The 23,777-nt window shown below is 42.0% G+C and overlaps 1 protein-coding gene across 2 annotated transcripts; it reads left to right on the top strand.

Annotated features, from left to right (window-relative positions):
* Positions 1 to 23,247, top strand: SLC38A4 (solute carrier family 38 member 4). Of its 2 annotated transcripts, none has more exons than XM_074569044.1 (16): positions 1 to 395; positions 4,442 to 4,672; positions 5,559 to 5,649; positions 6,946 to 7,061; positions 9,908 to 9,981; positions 10,114 to 10,206; positions 11,668 to 11,749; positions 11,842 to 11,924; positions 12,023 to 12,081; positions 12,477 to 12,755; positions 12,874 to 12,953; positions 14,064 to 14,164; positions 15,149 to 15,273; positions 17,930 to 18,074; positions 19,060 to 19,157; positions 20,648 to 23,247. In XM_074569044.1, exons 2-16 carry the CDS (start codon positions 4,554 to 4,556, stop codon positions 20,747 to 20,749), a joined length of 1,647 nt encoding a protein of 548 aa, XP_074425145.1. In that variant the 5' UTR covers positions 1 to 395; positions 4,442 to 4,553; the 3' UTR covers positions 20,750 to 23,247. The 2 variants fall into 2 exon arrangements, with proteins under 2 accessions (XP_074425145.1, XP_074425240.1); XM_074569139.1 differs by lacking the exon at positions 1 to 395 and adding an exon at positions 2,260 to 2,989.
* Positions 23,248 to 23,777: the final 530 nt, after the last annotated feature.

Raw genomic sequence — 23,777 nt, 5'->3', positions numbered from 1 at the left:
CGCGCATCGTTCAAAAATCAAGACTGAAAGCATGATCAAGCGTGGGTGAAGCATTCTGCGGATATGCATTTTGTAATAGCGCTAAGCTCAGAGAGAGCAAATAGCTCTGGTAACTGAGATGTTTGCCCTCCGTGTGCTCCAATAAACTGATTTACCTTTCTTCTTTTTTTTTTTTTTTCCCCTTTTTTTTTTAAAAAGAGCTGACGCAAGTTTGTCAAAGGGAGTTGTTGGGGTGTAGCAGCTCTTGATTGGTTCATCTGATACACTCCCATTTGTCTTTAAATCACTGTCCAACTGCTCTAGGTTGCACAAGAGCAAACTTTTCATTACAGGTGCAATTCCTAAAAGACATAACCTGCTTAGCAAGGGAGCAAGAAAACCCGCTCGACTCAGAGGTAAACCTAAAACTTTTTCTTTACAATGTTTGATCAATGTATTTTAGACACTGGCCACAGCTTGAAAAATTGAGAATTAGAAGTTTAATTAATCTTTAAATATAAGTGCAATGTGAAGGATGGTCTTCTTAAGATTTACTGACATGGTAATTGTTGTTGGCAAGCATCTTTTGTATTTCTTCAGGAATGAAATTTAGTCTTTTTTTTTTTGCACAGCAAATCAAAACCTAAACAACCAGAGAAGCAGCAAAAGGGGTTTAAAACTGACCAGGCAATTAAGAAATGAATGCTTGCTTTCCTTTGCCGCCCTTGGCTAACTTCTGAGTTTTTTTCAAGTCTCTTGATCTACTTGGCTAACATTTCTGTAAATAAATGAATTAGTGAAAGCAGGCTTTGCATTTTAATTGTTTATTTCACAGTGACAACACTTATTTCATTTTGAAATAGCTGTATAGTCAATAATATTATAAACTCACTGTCATAAAGATGAAGAATCCAGCAAAATCTGCTAAATCACATTCCATGGCAGAGCTTACAAATCTTGACACTGCAACATCCATGAAAATGTTAGTCATATCTGTGACCTGGCATTATTTGCCTAATGGTTGTCCATTCTTTTAATGTCTGAACTGTAACTGGACAGAAATCAATAACGTTGTGAAATCAGATGCCAAAAATTTCATCATCTTCTGAGTCATTTCTGTAGACCGTTATTTAATAAATGATGTAGAACAGGATCCTATACTTGAATAGAAAAACAGTCTTATAGGGATAAATAACTTCCCTCTAATAATAGGTGAATCTCTTTTGCAAGCAATATTTCCATTTTAATGCCATACTTTAAGAAAAATCTTTTCTGTTCAGCCAAATGCCACAGGAGGCAGCAAAACCATTGCCGTATTGAAGCCAAGTTTAAGGAACGCTGTAGAGCTAAGAGATTTTTCTTGTATGTAAACATAAGGGGTAAACTTGCTGATTTCAACTAAAGGGAAGGAAAAAGAAGTGGAAAGCTTTTGTTTATTTCCAGACTTACAAAATTCCTCTGTTGGGAAAGGAAGCCGAGCAGATCACGATGGGTCTGGATGCTTGAAAGAGGGTTGAGGCACCAAATTCTGAACTCTGAAGCAGAAAGCATTAAAACCCAGGGAACCTAAAGCGGATGAACTTTGATGTTTCTCCTCCAATATCATGTGCTAAATAACTTCTGGCAGGGCCCAGGCCTGCCCGACCTCGGTGGCAGTGCCCTGTCACGCCATCGCTGCCCTGGTGCCTGGCCATCACCCAGGGGCAGAGGTCCAGCCGGTACGAAGCCCTGCAGGGGAGCATCTGAGCACCATCCACCAGTCCTGGCAGTGGCCTTGGGCATGGCACAGGGCACAGCTGTAGCCAGCATTTTAGTTTAAACAGACCCAGGTCGAGCATCCTCCCTTTTCTAAACAATATCTCGCAGGTCGAGCAGCGACCCAAGAGGTGCAGGGCTACCCCATTTCCTCCGCAGGTGAAGGGGTGGCAACTCTGCCCCTTCTACATTACTCGTGGGGAGAACCCACTGCTGGTACCTCAGCATCCTCCCAAACCTTTCAGTACCTGAAGAAATGGATTCGTACCAACTAAGGACCAGTTCTGCCGATTTCTGCTGAAGTTCAAAGGCACCTTTGGTTGTAATTAGAGTTATTAGTGATTGCAGGATTCAAATCTAATACGGAGCCTGTTTCACAGGTCTCATCCTGCCCATGTTTATGCCATTGGCTTTCAACTCATGGTTTGCAGACCCCTTGAGCTCTGTCAACCTAAAAAGTGAAAACTGCAAGAAAGAAGGTTCTCAATTGATTTAATTTTGCCACCTGAGGCTGTGGATCTTCAACAGAAGACATTTAGGAATCCACAAATTGAAAAAAAAAATAATAAATCACTGCTTTATGCAATAATTCCACAGACTTTTGAGATTACACCCATAAATCAGATTGCTTGTGCAAATGTTTGACAGGACAATGTCCAGATGATTCTTACGTTGTAATATGCATTTCCAGTCAATTTCTGCTTCCCTCTCCAAATTGTGTTTGCTGTGCTGCACAGACTTTCCTCCTCAGCCTAATCTCTGTGTAACTTAACTCCTGGCAACTTTTTTGCTTACTTTTCCCTCTGTTTCCCAACTCTTTGAAGATCTGTATTTTTTGGACTGCCACTTCTGGACAGGATGTTTCTCTGACAAGCGCTAGGCAGCGCGCACAGCGGAGATTTTACCCTTTACCAGAACAGGGCTAAATGCAGCCAGATTTTTCCTGACTGACTTTTACACTTCGGATTAAAAAAAAAGCATTAGGAATTGGAAGGACTCTGCTCCTCAGGCTGGGCAGGGTCTGCGTTTGAAGACGGTTCTGTGAATGAAACCACGGTTGGCAGGGCTCCGTTGGGGTTTTTTTTATATTTATTTTTTTGTGTGCGTCCCGGAGTTATTCATATCCCGAGCGGGCAGAACCCCCCGGCTGCTGGAATGCGAGCGCCTGCAGCTCTGCCCCGATGCCCAAGTCACTCGTCCCCTCAGGCACACTCCCCGCAGCAGCTGAAAGGAGTAAACACAGCCGCTCTCTCCGGTAGGAAATCTCCTAATGCACTCTGATATTGCTTTTCCTTTTCAGTTGTCTGGTCTGGGTGAATGTTTTTAGTAAGAAGCAAGGAAGCTGGCTTTAATTTCTGGCCTGGGGTCAGTTTTTTAGCCTCCAGGATTGGCATTTAAAGTTTACATTTACATTTTAAGCACGTGCACTCTAACATTCTGCCACTACAAATACATGCGTAGATGTTCTTAAGAACAGCGTGTGATCGGTAGCAGAGGAAAGTAAAGGTCTGGTCATTGGGCGACACAGAAATTATTTGTTGTGGTGTTTTCTGATATTGTTGTCAAATAGCGCTGGGCTGCATTTAGCATGTGATATTGATGGAAATGTAACGAATCCAGGCGGTGTGCCTGATTGCAAGGTAGCAGGTAAATTGCCAGGAGCCTGCAATTCCGGCCCCAGGTGTGCCAACAACGGGCTGCCTGGTGTCTGCTCGCTCCCTTCACCAACGCACCTCTTTGCGTCCTCAGCCGTGAAATGGAGATTTAAGATACCTCAAGAAAAATCTTTGGGAAGGGAAAAGTATTGTAAAACTGCAGTATTCCTTGCAGAGTGTTTTCCTCTTGAATCTGGGAATGAGCAAATTAATGTAAAGGTGTATCTGCAGTTGAGACCGTAACATAACGCTGCTGAGATCCCAGAGATGAAGTCCTCTTTGTAACTTTGGTCTGTACAGTTTCCTTTGGTCCGTGCAGAAATAGAGAGTTGAGCATGTTTTCATATGATTTTTAAAAGGCAAGATTTTTTCTAACAAGGGTGAAGTTGGTCTTATATCCATGTAATAATCCTGTGTGAGACAGATCTTCTAGTTGTGGGACAAGTAAGAATTAAGCACAGATATATTGAAAACCAAAACCTGCTATATCAGAACTGCACCTCCTAATTATCAGAGGAACGGTCATACAGAGATGGCCACCTCTGTCAGATCCCAAACATTTAAACCTGTGACAAACATTTAAACCTGTGACAACATTGATCTTATAACAAATGATTCAAAACATCAGGGAGTTTTTTACCCTAAGGGAAAAAATACTACCTAAAGGAATTATTTCCCTTAAGATTTTGTACATTTTGAAGCAGTGGTAGGAAAGCCCTGACACGCTCCCTGCATTTCTAACTGCGTCACCATCCCTTACAAGTTCAAAGGCTGTAGTTTAAGACATTGTTTTCTTGTGGCTTTGTAATTTTGTCAGATGCTGGACATCCACTGTGCATCCAGCGGCCCCTGCACTCTTTGCCATTTGAAGGGAGACGGAAAGGCCAAGTGCTGGCATATAAAGGGACATTATGCTTGCCCAGAATTTTCCCAGTCTGCAACGGTTTCCCCTCTTAATGCTATTACAAAGAACAAACACAAACCCAACGATTCACATTGGTTTATCTAATTTGAGGAAAACTCTAATGAGTTCTGTTTTGTTTTGTTTGCAGAACAGAGTGTTCCGGCAGTCCCCGCATGGTAGAGAGGACTCGCAAGCAGACGGCGCGGTGCTGTTTACCGTGAAGAAGCGAGTGCGTGTGCTGGAAAGCGCTGACCGCTCTAATGGATCGCATGGAGCTGCAAAAAGTCAACATCAAACCTGACGATCGGAGCAACAGCGGGGAAAGCCTCGAAGACAACTACACGGAGCTGGTTGATTCGGGAAAGGCTGCAATTAGGAGGTAAGGATTTACATGGGAAGGCTGCTCCTTTAAGGCTAGAAACCAGCAATCAAAAAAAACCAAGCTTCACTGATGGCATCTGGGACTTAAAACTAATTCCTAGGTGATACATTGGAATTACTGTGATTGTTTAGCTAGCATTTTCCCGGGGCACCGGCCCTCCCTGCTCTGCGCCGCGGGGGACGGTGTCCCCAGCACAGCGGGGGCATCCCGGGTCCCCCTCGCCGGCCACCACCTGGAGTGACCTCTGCAGGCTCCCGGCCCCGAGCACCCACTTGGCAATTTCCAGCTCCTCCAGTCAGATAGTACACGTGTAAATTAATACTCACACAGGGGCAGTGCAACCTGAGCACACTGCCTCTGTGCCTCAGCCCTGTGGGAAAGGAGGAACGTTTTCCGGAGGGCAGCAGCTCGGTGCTCCCATGGGGACAGCCCGCACTCAGGCATCTCCAGCACGACCCACCATAGCGCCAGCACCTGGGTGGCCTGAGAAAGGCGTCTCAAAGCCAGCCATCAGCCTCCAGCTCTCGGCTTGCTGAAGCCCCCCAGCACCTATCTCCAGTTGCAAGGCGCTTTGTTCCTCGGATGTAAAGTACGTGCTCAGCTTTAGCACATTGCTGGCAGTAAGGAATTGCTACTTTCCAACATCTTCCATCACATATAATTTGAAGATTACCGGGTTTAAAACTAAATTCCAAGGCAAAGCAAAGATCCATTAAATATGCCATTGGACACACGAATCTTACAGGAGAAAAGAGGGTTTTTTCTGGAAGTTTTTTCATTACAATGTCAAAGGAAAGTTCCCACTAATGACAAAAGGCACTGCTTGAACATAATGTGTGTCATAAGTCTTACCTAATATTTTCTTATTTTACTTTGTGTTCAGTCCATTTGCTAGTGATGATGCAGAAAGTCAGAAGTTCCTTACAAATGGATATCTGGGTAAAAAGAAATTGGAAGAATATAATGAAGAATATGTAAGTTTTATTCAATTTTTAATGGTAATTACAAAGTAAATCTTATTGATCTGAATCTTTTTACAAAAGTTTCGGTAAACAAAGTTACTCTGGAGTTTGATCAGCATAATCTTGGCTTTGGAGGAGCAAACACATTTTCTAACAGTTAGTGCTCCAAACCCTTTCTGTTGTCTTGCAAGTAAAACTGGGTCTTTCTTTCACAAGTAATCAGAGAAATTCCTCAGATCATACTCAGACTTCAGTAGCACCCAAGTCATCTCACCTGAGATGTTCAGCCAGGGGTGGGTCTGCACCCGTATTTCTGACAGGAGATTTGGGTCAGAGGAATTTTGTTGCTCTATATCAAGGTAGAGCTGGGCTTTAGCGTGTGTGTGTTTGAACTGTTTGTTTCCAGCGTCAGTGTAAATGAATCCACATCCAGCTGCATTGCTTTAGAGAAAGGACATTCCTGTTTGGCCTACAATGCTGAACATTCCACACTCAGCACATCTCCAACTCTTTAGACATCTCCATGTCCAAATGGAAGCAAAACACCTGTTCCTGGGAAGTGCCTGTGGGTACCTCTCTGATCAGGATTTAACTTTTATTCAAAGTTTTTGGAAACTTGGTGCAAAGAAAGGCATCATTTTATTGGTCATGTTACAGGTTTTATTAGGATTGATCAAATAAAACCAAAAAATATTATTCGTGATTGCAAGCTAAATGTAAGAGCCATATTCCCCCCTCTTCTTTTCCACTTGTTGGCAGATGTGAGTCCCTCACACACCATCCCCCCTTTCCCAGTCTTTTGTCCTCTACCACTCTCCTGCCTCCCCCCCGAGCCACACAGCACTCCCTTCTTTTCTCCCCCAGACACACTTTTAGTTCCCCAAAGAAAGGAGCACATCCTACTTGAAGAAAAATTCGATAATCAGTTGGAATACTTTTTAAAAATCGTCTGAATTTTTTAAATCAATAATTGGGAAATCTGTTAGACAACAGCATGTACTTCTACAGAGGCTGGCCAACGCAGCCAGCCGTGGCTATGTCACCTCAACCGCCTGTCGGGGATGTAGCCCTCCTCCCCACCGAGAAAAGGGGAGACTGGGAAGAGGCAAACACCAGCCAGCACAGTTGGTTTGGGGGGAAAAGAGCCTCCTTATGGCGGCAAGTGCCCGTGGGCTCAGGAACCTTGACAAAGCTCCACCTCTAAGGATCAAGGGAGCAATACAGGGAAAACCAGCGATGAGGGTAATTATTCTGTTGTGCTCAATAAAACACAAATTAATTGCCGTTTTCTGTTCTTGCTCCCAACAGCACCGGGGCAGAGCTTCCTTTGGAATGTCCTCGTTCAACCTCAGCAATGCCATTATGGGCAGTGGCATCTTAGGGCTCTCCTATGCCATGGCTAACACGGGAATTATCCTTTTTGTGTAAGTATATAGAACGAAAAGCAAATAGAATATAAGCAGTGAGCTGGAGCTAAAGCTTTTGTGGTTAGAGAGGTACATTAAGCTTGTTTTGTTAGCTGAAAAGTTTTGTAAGATCATCTGTAATGAAAACATTTTAGCTGCACCGCAAGGAACCGTCCGCTGCTGACAAAACTTTTTTTTTCATTTTAGCCCTGTTTTGTATCAAGAACACAGCTGTGAATTGATACTGTGCAGTCAAAAACCAGAGGGGAAGAACAGCATACTGGTCCTAAAATAACAGCAGCAATCTTGCTGGTTCAGTATGGGAATTCAACATGGGAAATAAATCACCCATAAAGTATATATTCGCATCACCCCAACAATCTAATCACTATGTACAAATGGAAGAAGAATATTTGATATAAGTCTGAAATAGCAGCATGCTTTGAATGCAAAGGCATTCGTAGATTTATTCAGATTTAATGTTGCTCCCTCAAGTCTATTTGTACTCAATGTGCACAGACGGCAGCAATGGTATGTGGCTGACATGCAGTATCTATACAAAATGAGTTTTGATGGACAGTAACAGATAGCCATGTGAAGTTTTTCAATCTACAGCTAATCTTGTAAAATGAGAGACACAGTACAAAAAAAGTTGGTTTCGATTTTTTAATAACTGGTTTTAATTTTAACTGAAGCCTTTAATTTTAATCCCCCACAAGGGTGGAATAAAGCATGACAGCATAGTATGACAACAGACCATTGTTTTACATTACTGAAATCTAACAAGCCTTTAAATCAGGTTGGACGGCTATCTTTATACGGCTTCCTTCTTCTGGAGATGGTGTAACTACGACAGCAACAGCATTTGAAATGCTACATGTAGCTTCCGGTTGCTAAGAAACACCTTCTGTTTTGCCAGTAGAATTTTTAACTGAAAATTAATTGTAGATGCAAATGCTGTCCTGGATAAGTACCTCCTGCGCTTAAACGGTTTAGATATAGTATTTGCAGATACAAAGATGGAAGCTCATTCTAAAACTGACTGCATTAGAGTCTGAAAGATGTAGGATTTTATTTTTTTTTCTCCAACTTTCTCTGAGAACTTGTACTAACTAGTGTGGCCATAAATTATCACCAGAAAGAAAACTGTGACACATCAAGCTTCAGTAGGGGGAAAAAATTACCTTTGTAATATCTTTATTTTTGAGTCTATGTTCATTCACACAGGTGATTAAAAAATCTGATATGAGACTAATGACATTAGCTCTGTTGGCAGTGCTAAAGCAAGGACTAATGCTAAAGCGACCCTATGGAGTCTTATACAGCAAAAACAAAGGACATCTCCACCCTGCAGCTCATTTTCTTTTCTGTCATTCTTCCATACTTTCTGCATGAGAACATTCCCCCTTCTGGTAGACAAAAGAGTTTTATTTAAAAGTACAAAACTGTGGGGGGATATTTTTACCCCCATGGCATGCATCCACTTGCCAAAGGTTCTGTTTTCATGGATCGTGATGTTAGCGTTAGGGGGACAGAAAAATCCCATCTACTAAATGGAAACTGCTGGACACTAATTCTAATTTAGACAATGCTGTCAGCATCACCTAAATTTTTGTAATTTACTGCTCTCGTGTTGCCCAAGTGCTCTCGTGCTGGAAGATGTTCTGCAGGGTGAAGGCAGAAGGGCTCCTAAAACTCAGAAACTCTCCAGAAGTTCCCATTACATCCTCCTTTCCTGGGGGGGAGGTTTGCAATGGCACATGGAGCACACCGTAGAGCATCTCTTCTGCTGCCTGGCATGATCTAGCAAGTGCAACCAGGATGGCTTTGGTTTAGCACACCTCATGTATAAGGACATGGAGATCATGTCTCTGAACAGCATTTGCATGGATTCCCCTGATCAAGAAGGATGTCATCTTGACAGGATACACTGCAACCTTAGACACAATCCCCCCCTTACCATATTGCATGAACGCACGACATGAGAGATGACCCTGCTTACATGAAGGCACATCTGTATTTCCTAGCTCCGTCATGTTATCATTGTGTCCCCCTCTGCACCAACACTTGTGCAGGCTGACAACAAGGTGGTTATGGTAATAAGATATGCTGCCCATGGCATTGTGACCTGAAAATGTCATACAAAGCTACGTTTTTCACCAGCAGTTCGCAAAAGGCAGATAGCTGAAATCACATAGGATGCAAATGTTGTGTGGAAGGAACACGGCAGTAATCCAGATTAACGAATTCAGGCACCAGTACCTTCAAGCAGACTAGGCTAGAAAAGTATGCTGGAAGTGCTCCAAGAGCAGGCTTCACAGTGTCATGCCATGCTTTAGCATTATGCAAGATTTCTAATGTACTTTGCAAAGTGGGCATCTCAAGCTAAACTCCACAACTTCACAATGACATGGCAGAAGTCAAAAGCAGTGACTAGCCAGGAGCTGGCAGTCAAGTTGTCACAGTCATGGTTTGGGGTTGGTTTTTTTTGGATAGCCCTGAGTAAGGAGAGAGATTAAAATGAGAGCTGTGAGCAGGTAAGAGGTCAAAGACCTGACTCTTGCATAGAAATCTGTTCACTTTAGTAGGGTCTTGTCAAGATGTAAGATCCTGTCCCTGTAGAATAACACAAAATTGGACTTATACAAGCCTTAAAGGGCTTCTGGAGTGTATAAGGTGCAACTGCTCTCACAGGTAAGCTACAGCTGAAAATTATCTCTGCATTTAGCACTGGGAGTCCAAAGCACAACTTGCTGAAAACTATTTAGGCGTTGAACTTAATGTGAATGAGCAAGTGTACATTCAGATTTACTGAGTGTCTCTGATGTCCTGCTTGAGATTCTGATTTCTGCTTTGCCTTGCAGAGTTCTGCTGCTCAGTGTAGCAATACTGTCACTCTACTCAGTCCACCTCTTACTGAAGACATCAAAAGAAGGAGGTATGAGGATCAGGCTATGACTGACTAAGAGTCCCTACTGCATGATGTATTTTACCTTCGAATGCAATTCATCAAGTGTTTCCAATGCAGTGGCCCATGGTTTTTTTTTGTTTGGGTTTGGTTTTTTTTCAGGATCACTAATATATGAAAAACTGGGAGAAAAGGCATTTGGCTGGCCTGGGAAGTGTGCTGTTTTCATTTCTGTTACAATGCAGAACATTGGAGGTAAGAGGCAAAAGTTTTCTAACTTCTGATGCTTTTCTACAAAACATAAGTGCTTTCTCTCCTTTGTCTGGCTAAATGGCATCAGAGATGAGCCAGGTACAGTATACACTATATTGTAATAAGGAAACAAAGGAGGAATTAATCTTGCCTTGTTTCAGTTATCTGACACTTCAGTGTCTGGTGAAAGCTAGTTGCCTGGGATCTCTCCATAACCAGTGAAGAGCCTTCAATGATGGCTAAAATGGCTTGGCTGGCTGTCCTCAAGGAGTTGGTCATTTCTCTTCATTGGGTACAGCTCAGACTAGACATCATCTGCTTCAATTTAGAAAAGATTAATGTGACCTAAAAGGAACAGCACATGGTTCTGACTTCTCCATAAAAGAAAGGCTCTTCGGTAGTTCATTTTCCAGCTGAATTCTCTCCTGAAATGACAGCAGGGTAGTGCTCTCTCTAAGATGTTTAGTGTTTGAGAGTGATTGTTGAAAGTATTCATCCACAAAGATACTTCCTGTGAAATATCTATCAAGTAACCTCCATCCTCTCAGAACAGGAAACTTTACTTACTGATGTAAGTAGTAGGGGTAGGACTGTGCGTTCATACAACAAAGCTTATTACCTTTTACTACCCTGGAAGAATCCTCTTAAGAGACTGGAGAACACCATATCTGAAAGCTCAGGGGAGTTTTTAATTTTTTTTTTAATTGTTTCTTACCTTAAGAGGTAGTTGAAATATAAATATCCTATTCCATGGCCTTCCTTTCCTTCCTCAAGCCTGGATATCAAATGTGGTTGAATTCAGGAAGGAAGTTTGCTTCCCTGTTAGAAAGGAATAGCTGTTCCTACAGTCCCCTTGTCTAGATTGATCCAAAGCTCTCCAGAGACCTCTCTGTGTCCAACGTAAAATAATGGAAAAAAGCATGCCTTCTGTCAGTACATTTAAATGAGATGTACAGAAGTCCACCATTCCATCAGGAATCTTGACAACTAGTGGTTTGTTTTTTATGTATGGAGTAGAGTTTAGAAGAAAGAAGCTGAAAATAGAAGGCAGATAAAGAGATTTAGAGGCAGTAACAACTAAAGTTACTACGGAATGTGGATGGACAGTGTCCACTGGAAAAACAACACTCACAACAGAAAAGCAAAAGGAAAAGTTAAGAGCGTAAATTTCATCAGAAGAGTGATTTGAGCATGTTGTTAATTCAGTAATAACTGTATTGTATTCTAATACTGAATGCTAGATGTCATTCGCGACATGCTCATAACAATGTCAAGGGAACATCACACCTATTTAGTCACACAGTTATTTGAACAAAACTCATTTCTCTATTTTAGCAAAAATTGGTTTCCCAAAACAATATGTTTTTCAAGAAGCATTAATGTTTTTTAAAACAAATTATTTTTGTTGGAACTATACTGTTTTCTCTGAAGATGTTTGTTTGTCTGTTTGTTTGTTTGTTTCAGCAATGTCAAGCTACCTCTTTATTATTAAATATGAACTTCCTGAAGTGATCAGAGCATTTATGAAACTTGAGGAGAGTTCTGGGTAGGTACCTTTGCCCAACCTGAACCTCAGATGAAAATTTTTCACTTTGATGTCAATGATAATGATTGTTATTTTTTATTCCTCCTCTTTAGAGAATGGTACCTAAATGGGAACTACCTCGTCATACTCGTAACAGTTGCAATTATTCTTCCCCTCTCCCTTCTAAAGAGCTTAGGTAAGCTAAATGCCCCACTTAACCTCAGTTCTTATTTCTATTAGTATTGCGAATTTATATGTAGCTGAACTGCTGTTTGTTTTTTTCTTGCTGCACAGGTTATCTTGGTTATACGAGTGGTTTTTCGCTGACCTGTATGGTTTTCTTTGTCAGTGTGGTAGGTGACTCTTTGGGTATTGTCTCTAAGCAAATACAGAGCCTGTAAACTGTGAAACACTGTTATATTTCTTACCATTACAATTTAATGTGGATGTTAGAATAGCATCCGCAAGTGAATCAAATCAACAAGCCTATTGCTGAACATAGCCAGAGTAAAAAAGATCAGCCTAAAAAACAACACTTGAGAACAAAAAGTAAAGCAGGACAACAGCAAAGCCAGAGTAACAACAAATACTTCCAGGAGTAACAAAAGTGATAGCACTTGGTTTCTTGCTGCTTCTCTTTTCCCTCTCTCTTCTGTGTGCCTGTTTATATTTCTGTTGGCATACCCTGGAAGTAAGTGTAAAGTCCTATGGTGTTACTCTTCTGATGACATTGTCTACTCTTTTGTAGGTAATCTTCAAGAAATCCCAGATACCCTGTCCTCTCCCCATCATGGACCATGGGGCTGAAAACTGGACCGCCGTGAACAACACAGTGCCAATGCACCTCGTCATGTTGCCAAATGAGTCTCTCGGTTCTGGTGTGAATTTCATGATGGACAACACAGTTGGGCACTTGCCAGGCTTTGAGGAGCCAAAAGATACCTCTCCCAAAAGTGGTGTAGAATATGAAGCACACAGCGACAGTAGTGATGCGTGTCAGCCAAAATACTTTGTGTTCAACTCACGGGTAAGGGAGCTTCTGTAGAATTTTTCTTTAGCCATTCATACCACAGCTAAACTGCTGCCTGCCGAAAGTCAGAGGTACAGCAGTGACCATTCTTACTAATGGGAGCTTTATTTTACAGACTGCCTATGCAATACCCATCCTGGCATTTGCATTCGTATGCCACCCTGAGGTGCTACCAATATACAGTGAACTGAAAGAGTAAGGTTCTTAAATTTTGTCCCATACTTCCAGTTAACCATAGCTAGAGATCACTTTCTACATGTTCTGCCTTGATTGCTGGTGTGTAGTCACCCACCTGCTAATGATTTATTGCTTTCCATAGTAAGCAGATATTGGCTTTGCTTTGTCCTAATAGTCAGATATTGGTGACAGAGAACCACTGTTCAGATAGCCACGTTGATCGATACTTACTTAGGAAAGGAGGAATATGGACAGTCCTTCGAATGATGTGAAATATTCTGGGGAGCTTGGTTGCACTGAAACAGATAATTCTGGTTTCTAATAATATCTTAATGGGTCTGGGTCAGCTGCTGCTTACTCTTAAGGTTTCTGGGGATGCCATTGGTTTGGGTGTCTTACGTAGGCTCTTCACCCAGCCTATTTTGCTCATCAAATATCAAAAATCAAATACACTTGCTTAAATCAGCACAGAGTTGACAGTTGGGAAGAAAATGTGTTTGTTCAACAGCAAGACTTACATTACAGGAGGTTGTGCTGCAAAACTCAAGTAGGCCAAGGCCCATTACCTCCCATTTCAGCAGGTTTAACCTCAGAAGAAATAAAAACTCTCAGATGACTTGGGAACATGCTTCCAGGTCCTATAAGCTGAAGATTTTCTTACACCAAATCTTTAACCAAGGGATTTCTAAAGAAAGGATTTGACCTGCAGGAGGTTCTTCAACCTGCAGAACAACCCTATGTAGATATAAGGGTATGTTCATATAGAGCTGACTGAAAGCTCCTGTTTATTGTTATTATTACCAGCCCTGTAATTTTAAGCCTCTCCATTTTTTACTTAAAATACACCATTTGAAATTGATAGTGTATAAATAATGATATACAAAATAACACGGCACATTGTCACTGAGTAAACAGTAGAAATGGAGCTTCAACACACTTATAAGTCTGTGCTGTTCTTCACAGAGCTGTGAAGCTTCAAGTAAAGATCTCTGTATAACCAGTATAGTTGCTATAAACTTACTAGCCAGTGAAGGGATGTCAGTAGAGCTATGAGTCTTCAGAGAATTTCTTGTACAAATAGAGGCTTTATAAGAATAGCACTGTTACTCTCTTTCTCTCCTACTTCAGTCGCTCCCGAAAGCGTATGCAGAATGTCTCAAATATCTCCATCACTGGCATGCTCATCATGTATCTTCTGGCTGGCCTCTTTGGATACCTTACCTTCTACGGTAGGTCAAGGCCCTCTTCTCTGCAGAATTTTCCCTCTCATTTTAAAGCAGGCGAGATGGTTCTATCACACGGAGGCTCAAGCATTCATATCTCTTCTGTGGGCCTGAATCCAGGTGTAAGCATTGTTCAAACATAATACGCAATGTGTAACCTCCTGAATAAGCGGTGGGACTCATCCAGCTGTCAGGCCACAAGTTTCCTACCAATGAGAGACTCAGTGGCACATACTAGGGGGACCAGTTTTGTATTTCTTAGTTCTGTGAACTGGGACAACAAGCTGCTGTAAACTTGGCTCTTGGCAAAGGCTAAGAGTGACCGTGCTAAAAATACTTTAGTGCTCAACAGTTTTACATGACGCTATTAAGTGCTACCCACCCTGGCTCTGACACCACTAATTCAGCTTCACCTATGCTGAAAAACAGGTTCAAATCATTCTAGTGTAAAAAAAAATATGGATGAGCCAGACTAACCGGTAGGTAAACAGAGTAGCCCCTGTATTAGCCCTCTGTTTTATGCAAACACCACCTCTTTTTACCTCGTTAGTTCCTCCGTTACGGCAGAGAAGTGAATGACGCAGCACAATCTGCTCTCTGTCGCTGGGGCAAGAGGGCTGTGCCTGGGAGCTGGGACACGGGGGTGGAGGTCGAAGGCAGCTGCTCCCAGTTCAGCCAGTTGTTTCCCATTTTGTACCAGAGAAATTATTTTTACCTCAGGTTCCGCATCCACTTAACGACTTTGAGAAAGTCACTTGAGATACTGGAGTACAAAGCATCACCTCGGAGCTGTATTACCCTCATCGTCTCAGAATGATGGGCTTGTATCAGTCATGCTGGGAAAATTCCTCTTTCGTGCCTAGCCTGTAACGCCTATCTGATGATAGCAGCTGGACCAGGGCTAATCTTACCTGGCTGCAGTATAAAGATCCTTCTGCATGTGCAGATATTGCTTAAGTGATTTAGCTCCTTTCTGTTTCCATTTCGTAGGAGAAGTTGAAGATGAGCTACTTCATACGTACACCAAAGTGTACACCTTCGACGCCCTCTTGGTGTCAGTTCGCCTGGCAGTGCTGATGGCTGTAACCCTGACCGTGCCCCTTGTCCTGTTCCCCGTAAGTAAGGCAGCTGCTGACGCTGAAATTGGGACTAGCCCATATACACTGACTGTATGTACTCAGCACAGACAGACTTTAACGTTGAGAAAAAGTAAGCCTGAGTTTTTATTTGGGAGGGTCTGCTTTCTCATATGCTGTTTGCCCCGAGCAAGGACCTTAGGTAGTTAGGGTTACAAACTTTGAAAGACTGAAATAAATCAGTCCTTATAAATAAATCACAAACAAATCAGGAACAACTGCCCTGTCTCTCTCTGGCTCTCTTTCTGTACTATATTTATCAGAGCAGCAGCGTAAGTACCGAAGACTTGGGGATACACTGAAACCACTTGTGAGATTTCTTAACACAGACATTGGCACCTACTATAGCATCCAAACTCAAGACAGACACGTGCAGCTCGGGCCACGCGCTATGCAGGACTGCCAGACCTGGCTGCCAACGTACAGGGGCAGAGGCCCTGTGCACATCTTACATGCTTGAACCTCTGGACAGGGGAGGAAGCTAAGTGCCAGAAAAGAGCCAGTTAAGACTCAGCCACACAGTCAGATGTCTGAGCAAAGTTTGGAGCTTCTAGGTGCTGTTCACAGGGAAAAACGCAACGTCCAAAGTAGCAGGGACATAAAGACACAGCTAAACAAACCACTCTGCAGAGGGACCGATGCTCCTCAGGGATCAATCCCCACCTGAAGAGCAGACCTCCAGGCTCCTGAATGTACAGGACTGTCCCTCGTGCCCTTCCTGAGCTGCTGGGCAGCAGGACAGAAAATTACTGATCCTCGTCATTAAGTTTTGGGAGGCTGGTGTGCCATTTATACGGCACGCACAAGCCCAGCATCATGCTGCCGGCGAGCTCCCAGCAGTCCACGTCACACGGTGGTGTTCCCATCTGATGAGAGCAGTAACCCTGGGGTCCTGTTGCTCCATTTTCCTGCATGCAAACACGAGCTCTGCGTAGGTACTGTTTCCAGGCTTGCTGACAAATGCCTAAGAGCAGTGATCACCATTCAAGGTTATCTACCAAAAAAAAGAGTTCTGATCACCCAGAGTGATATCTAGCTCAGTGCTCTGCCTTAAATGCTGTGTTTAAACCAGTGACTACATGTTTCAATTAGTCTTAACTAACTTCGCTAAGCTTGTCTTAACTCCCACTCTTCATGGGAAAACAAGCTAAGGGCATTGCAAAATCCTCTCTCTGTCAGATGTAACATTTTGCGTTTTTAGCTTTCTGTATAATCATTTTTATATCTGAAGAGGGTGCAAAGGCTTAGCAGTTCCATACCACAGCACTAATTGCTCTATTAAAAGAACTCGCGAGAAAATATCATTTGCTTGTAAGCCAGCAGATCAAACAATTTTACGTGGTCAACCAGGACAGCCAGCTCAGCAGATCTAATTAGTCCAAACAAGCAGTATAGTTGTATCAACTACTTTTTTATACAGTAGCACATTTGGTTTTTCTTAAAGTAGTCAGTTTATTCTTTTTTTATAAAAAACAAACCATTGCATGGCTAAAAAAGCGTTGAATATAGATCTACATGCTATTATTCACTGTAAAACTTCGGTTTGAGAGCTTCGTTTTAAGGATTATGTCACAGCAGGAATAACGCACAGTATGCCGACAATAAGTGAACAGGAATGAAGGCAGCAGTCCTTTGGTGGAATAAAGCTGTTTTACACTAGCTCAGGGGCTGGGAAAAAATTTTGTAATCTGCCTCCCTCTTCCTAATATTGGCTCACATCAACCTGAAAAACATAGAATGCAAAATTCATGCTGTGTTTTCAAATGGGGGGCTCCAAGTCTGACAGAACCCCATGCATTTATTGAATCGTCCAACACATCTAGAAGCAGTGGTCTTGTATTTTAAAACAACCAAACGGAAGTGGGGGTTGAGCTTTTTTCAGTGTAAAAACATTTTTGTTCAACTTCTACATTTCAAATCTTTTAAGTTAATCACGGTACTTCAGAGTAACACTATCTCCTGCCACCGAAGGGATTTGCTCATGACCTTTTTCCTACTTACCATCTTTGCAGATGAAAAAGCGAAAAAAACCTCTCTCCATGTTGTGTGAGAAAGTCAGCAGAGCAAAAAGGGTCCTCTGCAATAGCTTTTTAGGATTATAATTTCCGAGTGACATTGAAAAATATGCTTTTCTTTTGAGACATATATGTATATGTGTATGTATATATTTAATGGAAGTAAAACAACAGCTTGCTCTTTCTCTCACAAAAGTAAACGATAGAACTCCAGTGGGATTTTCAGAGGGATCAGGTTCAGGAATACAGCAACTCATATTTCACCCGTGCATTTTTTGCCTGCTGATTAGTATTCGTAATGGGGGTTTCTTTGGGGTTTTTTTTTTGCTGATATTAGCATCTTTCAGTTGAACAGATTTCATGTCCCTGATTTTACATCCTGTTTACTTGACTTTCTTCTACACTGCAAATATTTGAGTTTCTGCATTAAACTGTGAACCCAGTTCTCAAAAACCTACATCAGAGTGAGGTTACATTAAGGGAATCAAAGACTGAAAACACATTTCTTCAGTCAGAATTTCTCACAGCAAAATTAACTAGCATAGATCATTTTAAAAAAGTGAAAAGTAAAGATAAATTAATTGCTGTTTTACTTTCCCCTGCTGGTTTTCATCTTACAGATCCGTTCATCTATCAGTGCATTGCTGTTTCCCAAAAGGCCATTCAGCTGGATAAGACATTTCCTGATTGCAGCAGTAATTCTTGCTTTTAATAACCTGCTTGTAATTTTTGTCCCGACTATTAAAGACATCTTCGGATTTATTGGTAGGTTTCATAAATACTTTTTGTTTACTCTGTTAATCCTTTCCATAACGTATTTACATTCACAGACTGAATGACGGTCTCAGTTTGGGTCTTACAGTAGGGTAATATAAACACAGATTAAAGCTAAAAAGGAAATAAAAAATCCCAAACGGTTGACAGACAAAGCTAAATGCCACCCAGATTCATTGCTACCTGGCATGAGGCACGAGGAGCCCAATAAACACAGTATAAACACTGGGAAGGAATTCCCATTTTGATTAAAAAAAAAAAAAAAAGGTATTTAGTGCATGTGGAGGAGAGGGAAATCACCTTTGGTTTTCAAGCATTTATATCCTGGACAAAATGTATTGACGTCCAAACTGTGATTTTAGGAAAAGGAGAAAAGTGACACATTTGTTTTGACATTCACAGTTCTCTCCCGGCCTCTTTGGTTTGGTCAGTTTTGGCCTCTGACCAAAGAGCTCCATGAAAAGCCTCTGTGCTCTGAGCTGCTTGAGGACTCGGGGATGCAGATGCCCTTGAGAAAGACATCTCCATGGGGTTTCTGCCTTTTTCATGTTTTATACTCCACGCAGGCAGCTGGTTTGCTCCTCCCTGTCTTTTACACCCGGGCCACCGCGCTGGGCTCTGCTGAGAGGAGAGGAGAAGGCGCTTCCAGGGCACAGTTCATCCACCCTCTTTACAACACCTGTTTTCCAGGGTCATCGCGCCCTGGGAGCGCCTGTTTGTCCTCGCTTCACCAGCTCATATGCAGATGTCCATATTGCAGGCAGCCACAAATTCTCTTGGTAATGAGTGCCTCTTCGGGCCCCGAGCACTCAAATAAGTGTTTGGACACCTACAGCTTTGCACAAATGCTGTCTACGGAGAGAGCCCTTTGTGCAGCTGGGCTTGGAAAAGCAGCTGCCTCCCCACACGCTCTCTTTTGTAGGTGCACCACGTTGCTTATGTGTCAGATGCTACTCAGCTCTGCTTTCTCTTCCAGGTGCCTCTTCTGCCACCTTGCTGATTTTCATCCTCCCTTCTGCCTTCTACTTGCGGCTCGTTGAGAAGGAGCCCCTGAGGTCTCCCCAGAAGATCGGGGTAAGGGAGCTGTCAGCAATTTGCAAAAGGAAGGATGGGAGGGTGTGTGCTTTCCCCTGGTCACAAATACTCAGACCTTTGACTTGCAACGTCTGGCAGTTGCTCGTAAATGGTGGTGTCTCACTCAAAATACAGGTTGGGCAGCGTGATTCACCTTAGCGTGGAGAGCCAGGCTTCACAAGCCAAAGCCTTTAGCGCCCTACTGCTACGGATACACAACAGTAAGCACCTATGTTAAAGTGTGTCTTAAATCACTAGAAAAAGGCATTTTTTTAATCCAATCTAAGCTCTAGTTAACACCTGCACTTGTATAAATAATACCTAGATGGTGTATAAGGAGTTGTTGGTTCGTGCTAGAAGGCCAGCTGCCGATTAACAGGAAGATTTGAGGTCAAGGTTAAGAAGGAAGTAGTACTGCAGAGATAATTAAGTAATAGTGAGTTCCCCACGGAGACAGATCCATAAACCTACAGGAGACATATATGAAGGTCTATCATTTATACACAGCGTGTGTTCATACGTCATGCTGGACTGCTGCAGCAGTACCTTTCATCCTGAATATCAATAGTTATCTGCGCATTTAACAAAATCACCAAGGAGATGTCCTTTGAAAATGTAATCAGAAAAGTTATTGCTGAAGTATATATGCAGGCACATAATGTAAACATATATCCATATGTGTCTCTATATACATGTTCACAAAAAACATGTAAGTGGAAGTTCAACCGATCCATACTGCAAGGGGGTTGGAACCAGATGATCTTTAAGGTTCCTTCCCACCCAAACCATTCTATGATTCTATGGTTCTATGGTAAAAGAAAACGTTTGTTATCATAAAATCATTTCTGACAATAACTTTTGGAGCTGTTATTATAGAGACACTGTGAATATTTGTTCATGTCTCTGTTCATTCCTCATGTTGCTGTGTGTTAGGCACATGTAGAATTCCACACCTTGCCCTGAGATCACATACAATATTCATCTTTGTGTTGCGAGGCAGAATATTGTTAAGTGTGGACAGATTACGGTAAACTAAAGCCCCACTAAAGCAAAGGGTGACTATAAATATCTGAATCACTTGAATATAAACAGAAATGCCTTCAGAGAAGAGAGATGGGCTTACCTGTTTCTCTAATAAGGATGAAAAGTATTAACTCTGAAGTTGTTCTTGATATCAGAGACAATGATGATTCATTGAAAATTGGTCAGTTTTTAAAGAAAAAAAAACTGTTTCTCTGTCATATTTTGCATTATTGTTCATAGTAACAAAGTGGGTTATTTTCAGATCTAGTCTTGTAAAGCCTGGCTGTCTTGGACTGAAATTCACACAGAACTAACGTTGATTCATGTAGCCCTGTGTGACATTACTTGGGCTTCAGTCACAGAGAATGACCCAAACTCAGGCCCTGGGTGTTCCAGCGGGACAGTCTGTGAACCACAGTCTGCTCAGTCACTTGCTTTATTAATACAGTTTCATTTTCCAATTGCAGGCTCTAATTTTTCTCATAGCTGGTATGATCTTCATGGTTGTGAGTATGACCCTTATTGTAATGGACTGGATTTACAATTCCCCAAGTTCCAGACACCACTAACCTGTGGAGACAACTGAGTGCTTTTTATACCATAAATATTTGTATTGTGTGCTCCAAAGGATACCTAAACTGGACTGTCATTCCTAGCTAGTAACTGCAGTATTTTGAAGACAGTTTCTGGTAAGGTCGCTAGAAGCCAATGGAGTCTACTTCATCCTTTTCACTAAGGATTGTTATTTATGCATTTAGGAACCTGAGCTTAGAATTTCTAGCCAGGTTAAATGAAATGTGTGGTGTGGATGCTTTCTGTTTTCAAAACCAAAATAACTGTGTACATAGTCCTCAAAAATAGCTTGGTTTCAGCCTTTTCAACCTCTCCCGTCATGCCAATAACCACAGTTCCTAGAGCCTTGGAAAATTAATGGCCAGAAAACCATCTAGTGCCTTGTTTTCTGTCTGGAGCTGGTGGGAGTGGCTGCCCCGCTCCAAGAGAAAGGGTACGGTTTCTGTAGGGGATCCGAAAGGTGACTGCTCCCTACCAACCTGTCTATCAGAAAGGCAACAGCTTTGACAAGCCAGTGGACAAAACTGAGCATCAGATTAGTTGCCCAAATTCATCGCCCTCAGCAGGTGACCGCTGCCATACAGAATAAAGCTCTTCTGGCACAGACTCTGTGCTGGGCTGCGTGCTTGAAGAACAGTTGAGCATTCATGTTTTGTTGTTAAAGATGCCTGTGCTGGAAATGTCAGGCATTTCTGCTGTGGGTTTCTTTGGTTTTCTTTACTTTTTTAAGTCTTGTGTGAGCTTGCATCACTGAACAAGTTGCACCCTCCGTAGAAACTTGTCTTCCATTGTCACAGGAATTTAAGGAGACCACAAGGTGTGGCTAAGCACCCTATCCAGTATTGTTCAGTACTTGCGTATTTGATAAATGTTCAGTGCAGAAAACTGTAATTTGCTATATATAAAAATATATGTATTTATGTACATAATTTTTTGTTTTCCTCTAGTTATAAAAATGCTACCCTGTGGTAAATGATTTTTGCAATTTTTTTATGTGTCACTCTCTTTTCATAGCCACACACTTAATATTGTTTCAAAGAAAACATATTGGATTGGTGGGTTTGTAAAAGGTTCGTTTTCATTCAGCAATGTTTGAAATACACCTGTAGCGAGCCCTAACTGTCACCTGTGTAAAAACACATTCAGATGTTTACTACTTAAGTTACAATAAATTGCAAGATGTTTTCCTCTTGAGAATTTTTAATATGTGCCTCAAAGTTCTGTATTACCATTGTACACCACAAATTTGGGTGACTTGCTCGGTTGCTGTGCCTTAGCTTGTCTATGCGTATGCTAGCATTCAACAACATACATAATTAAGGTATGCAAAGGAAAAGGCATTACTGATAATCTCAAGTGTATCATGCTATGCAGCTGTACAAGACAGAAAAGAAAAAAAAAAAAAGGTTAAGTTCTGTGTTATATGGATGCTTAATTAACACTCGGTACCCTCCAGACTGTGTTTTTGGCTGGGCTGTGGAGTACCCACTACATACGCTCTCTGTACGCGCCAGGGGAAAACAGTCAGAAAAGTCACGTTAACTCCATAGCAGAGGGAACAAGTGGGAAGGTGCGACTGTTGTTTTCGACACGCTTACACAAATCTAGGCTCACGTAACTGGAGTTTTCATTTTCCAACTTAGAAATCTGTTGAGTGTGCACCTGAGAGCTCAGAAAGCCAGAAAGCACACAGAAGTTGTCTCCGCTCACTCCTCGGCTTCGCACGAAATTCTGTTTGTGTGCGCGTAAATGCGTGTACACTTCCAGGTTAACTGGAAAAGAATATCAAATATGTATTCCATGCCAACTGCTATCTTTCTAAGCAGTATTTTGTGCTCACTTGAGTACTGTATCCTTAACATACCGGGGCACGCTTCCTCATGAATGCCAAGTCTGGCTTTGCACTTTTTAAAGAAAAAGGTGCCAATAATCTTTTGCTGTATTTTAAGCAGACTAATACAAATAATGCTGTATTATTACTGAAGAGACTTTTAACATGGACTAGAGTTAATAGTAACACACCCGCACACCTCTCTTCCTGTTACCATTACTGAGAGTTACATGGAGGGAAGAACTGAACTGTAACTGCATCTTTGCTTCAGAGCAAAAGCACATATAGTGACTGCAGCTGCACGTAGAGACTTAGGAATTCATGTAACCCATCTAAAACATAGATGACCTCAAGAAAAAGAAGAGAAAAACTACGGAACAATGGCATAACTCTCTGCCTTTTCACAGCATAAAACTGTCAGTGTCCAAAATTAGAGGTAGAGAGTTTGTAAAATGTCAATTTTTCAAGTTGGTCACAGCGATATGCAGCTGCTGTGCACACTGGGAGTAAGGGTAGTATTGCACACTAACTTATTAGCACTGCTGGGAATGGTGCATGTTGGAGTTTCTTGTTCGTTTTGTAATGTTGACAATAGGTCTTGTGAGGATTTTTATTACAAAACCATCCATGGATGTACAATAAATGAATTTTTCAAAGACTGCAGATCTTTCTTTCTTCTGTTTTAGGCTATCAGGAGAAGGAATTATTTTTGCAAATCAAGCAGAGTCAAACTGGTAGCCTTAACACGAGCATCACTAAAACTGCATTCCCTTTTAAGAGAGAAATTTGTGTATCCATGTATCTGCAGACGAGCAAGATGGCAGCCCCTTCGTATAATAACCCTTTTGCATACCCTGTTTTGTGTCTATTCATGGAGCTGCATAGAGATCACCGGGGAGAGAATGGCTGGAGTTAAAAGTGGGGTTATCTGCGAGATACTGAATGCCTCGTTCTTTGGAGCGTGGGATTAGCCGGGACACACAGTATAGCAGCTAAGTATAGTCACTCTTAGGAGCGCGCACCAGATGGTACCGCTCTGTATAAATACTTCCTATCATTGCAGCTGTAGGTTTTCCTGCTGTTACATATTTGTCTGGTGTATAATCGTAGCCCAAAATATACTGGTCTACGCGCCGCTCCAGCACCAATGAGCTCATGTGAGAACCACGCTCGCAGACCCGGCCCACTAAATT

Source organism: Larus michahellis, chromosome 1 (genome assembly GCF_964199755.1).
Source record: "Larus michahellis chromosome 1, bLarMic1.1, whole genome shotgun sequence".
In the NCBI taxonomy this organism is placed as follows: Eukaryota; Metazoa; Chordata; class Aves; order Charadriiformes; family Laridae; genus Larus; species Larus michahellis.
This window is presented reverse-complemented; position numbering and strand designations above follow the sequence as displayed.

Coding starts and splice junctions, on each gene's coding strand:
- SLC38A4 (XM_074569044.1), top strand. CDS start 4,554: ATGGATCGCATGGAGCTGCAAAAAGTCAACATCAAACCTGACGATCGG. Junction 7,062..9,907: donor ACGGGAATTATCCTTTTTGT/GTAAGTATATAG, acceptor TTTGCCTTGCAG/AGTTCTGCTGCTCAGTGTAG. Junction 11,750..11,841: donor AAACTTGAGGAGAGTTCTGG/GTAGGTACCTTT, acceptor CCTCCTCTTTAG/AGAATGGTACCTAAATGGGA.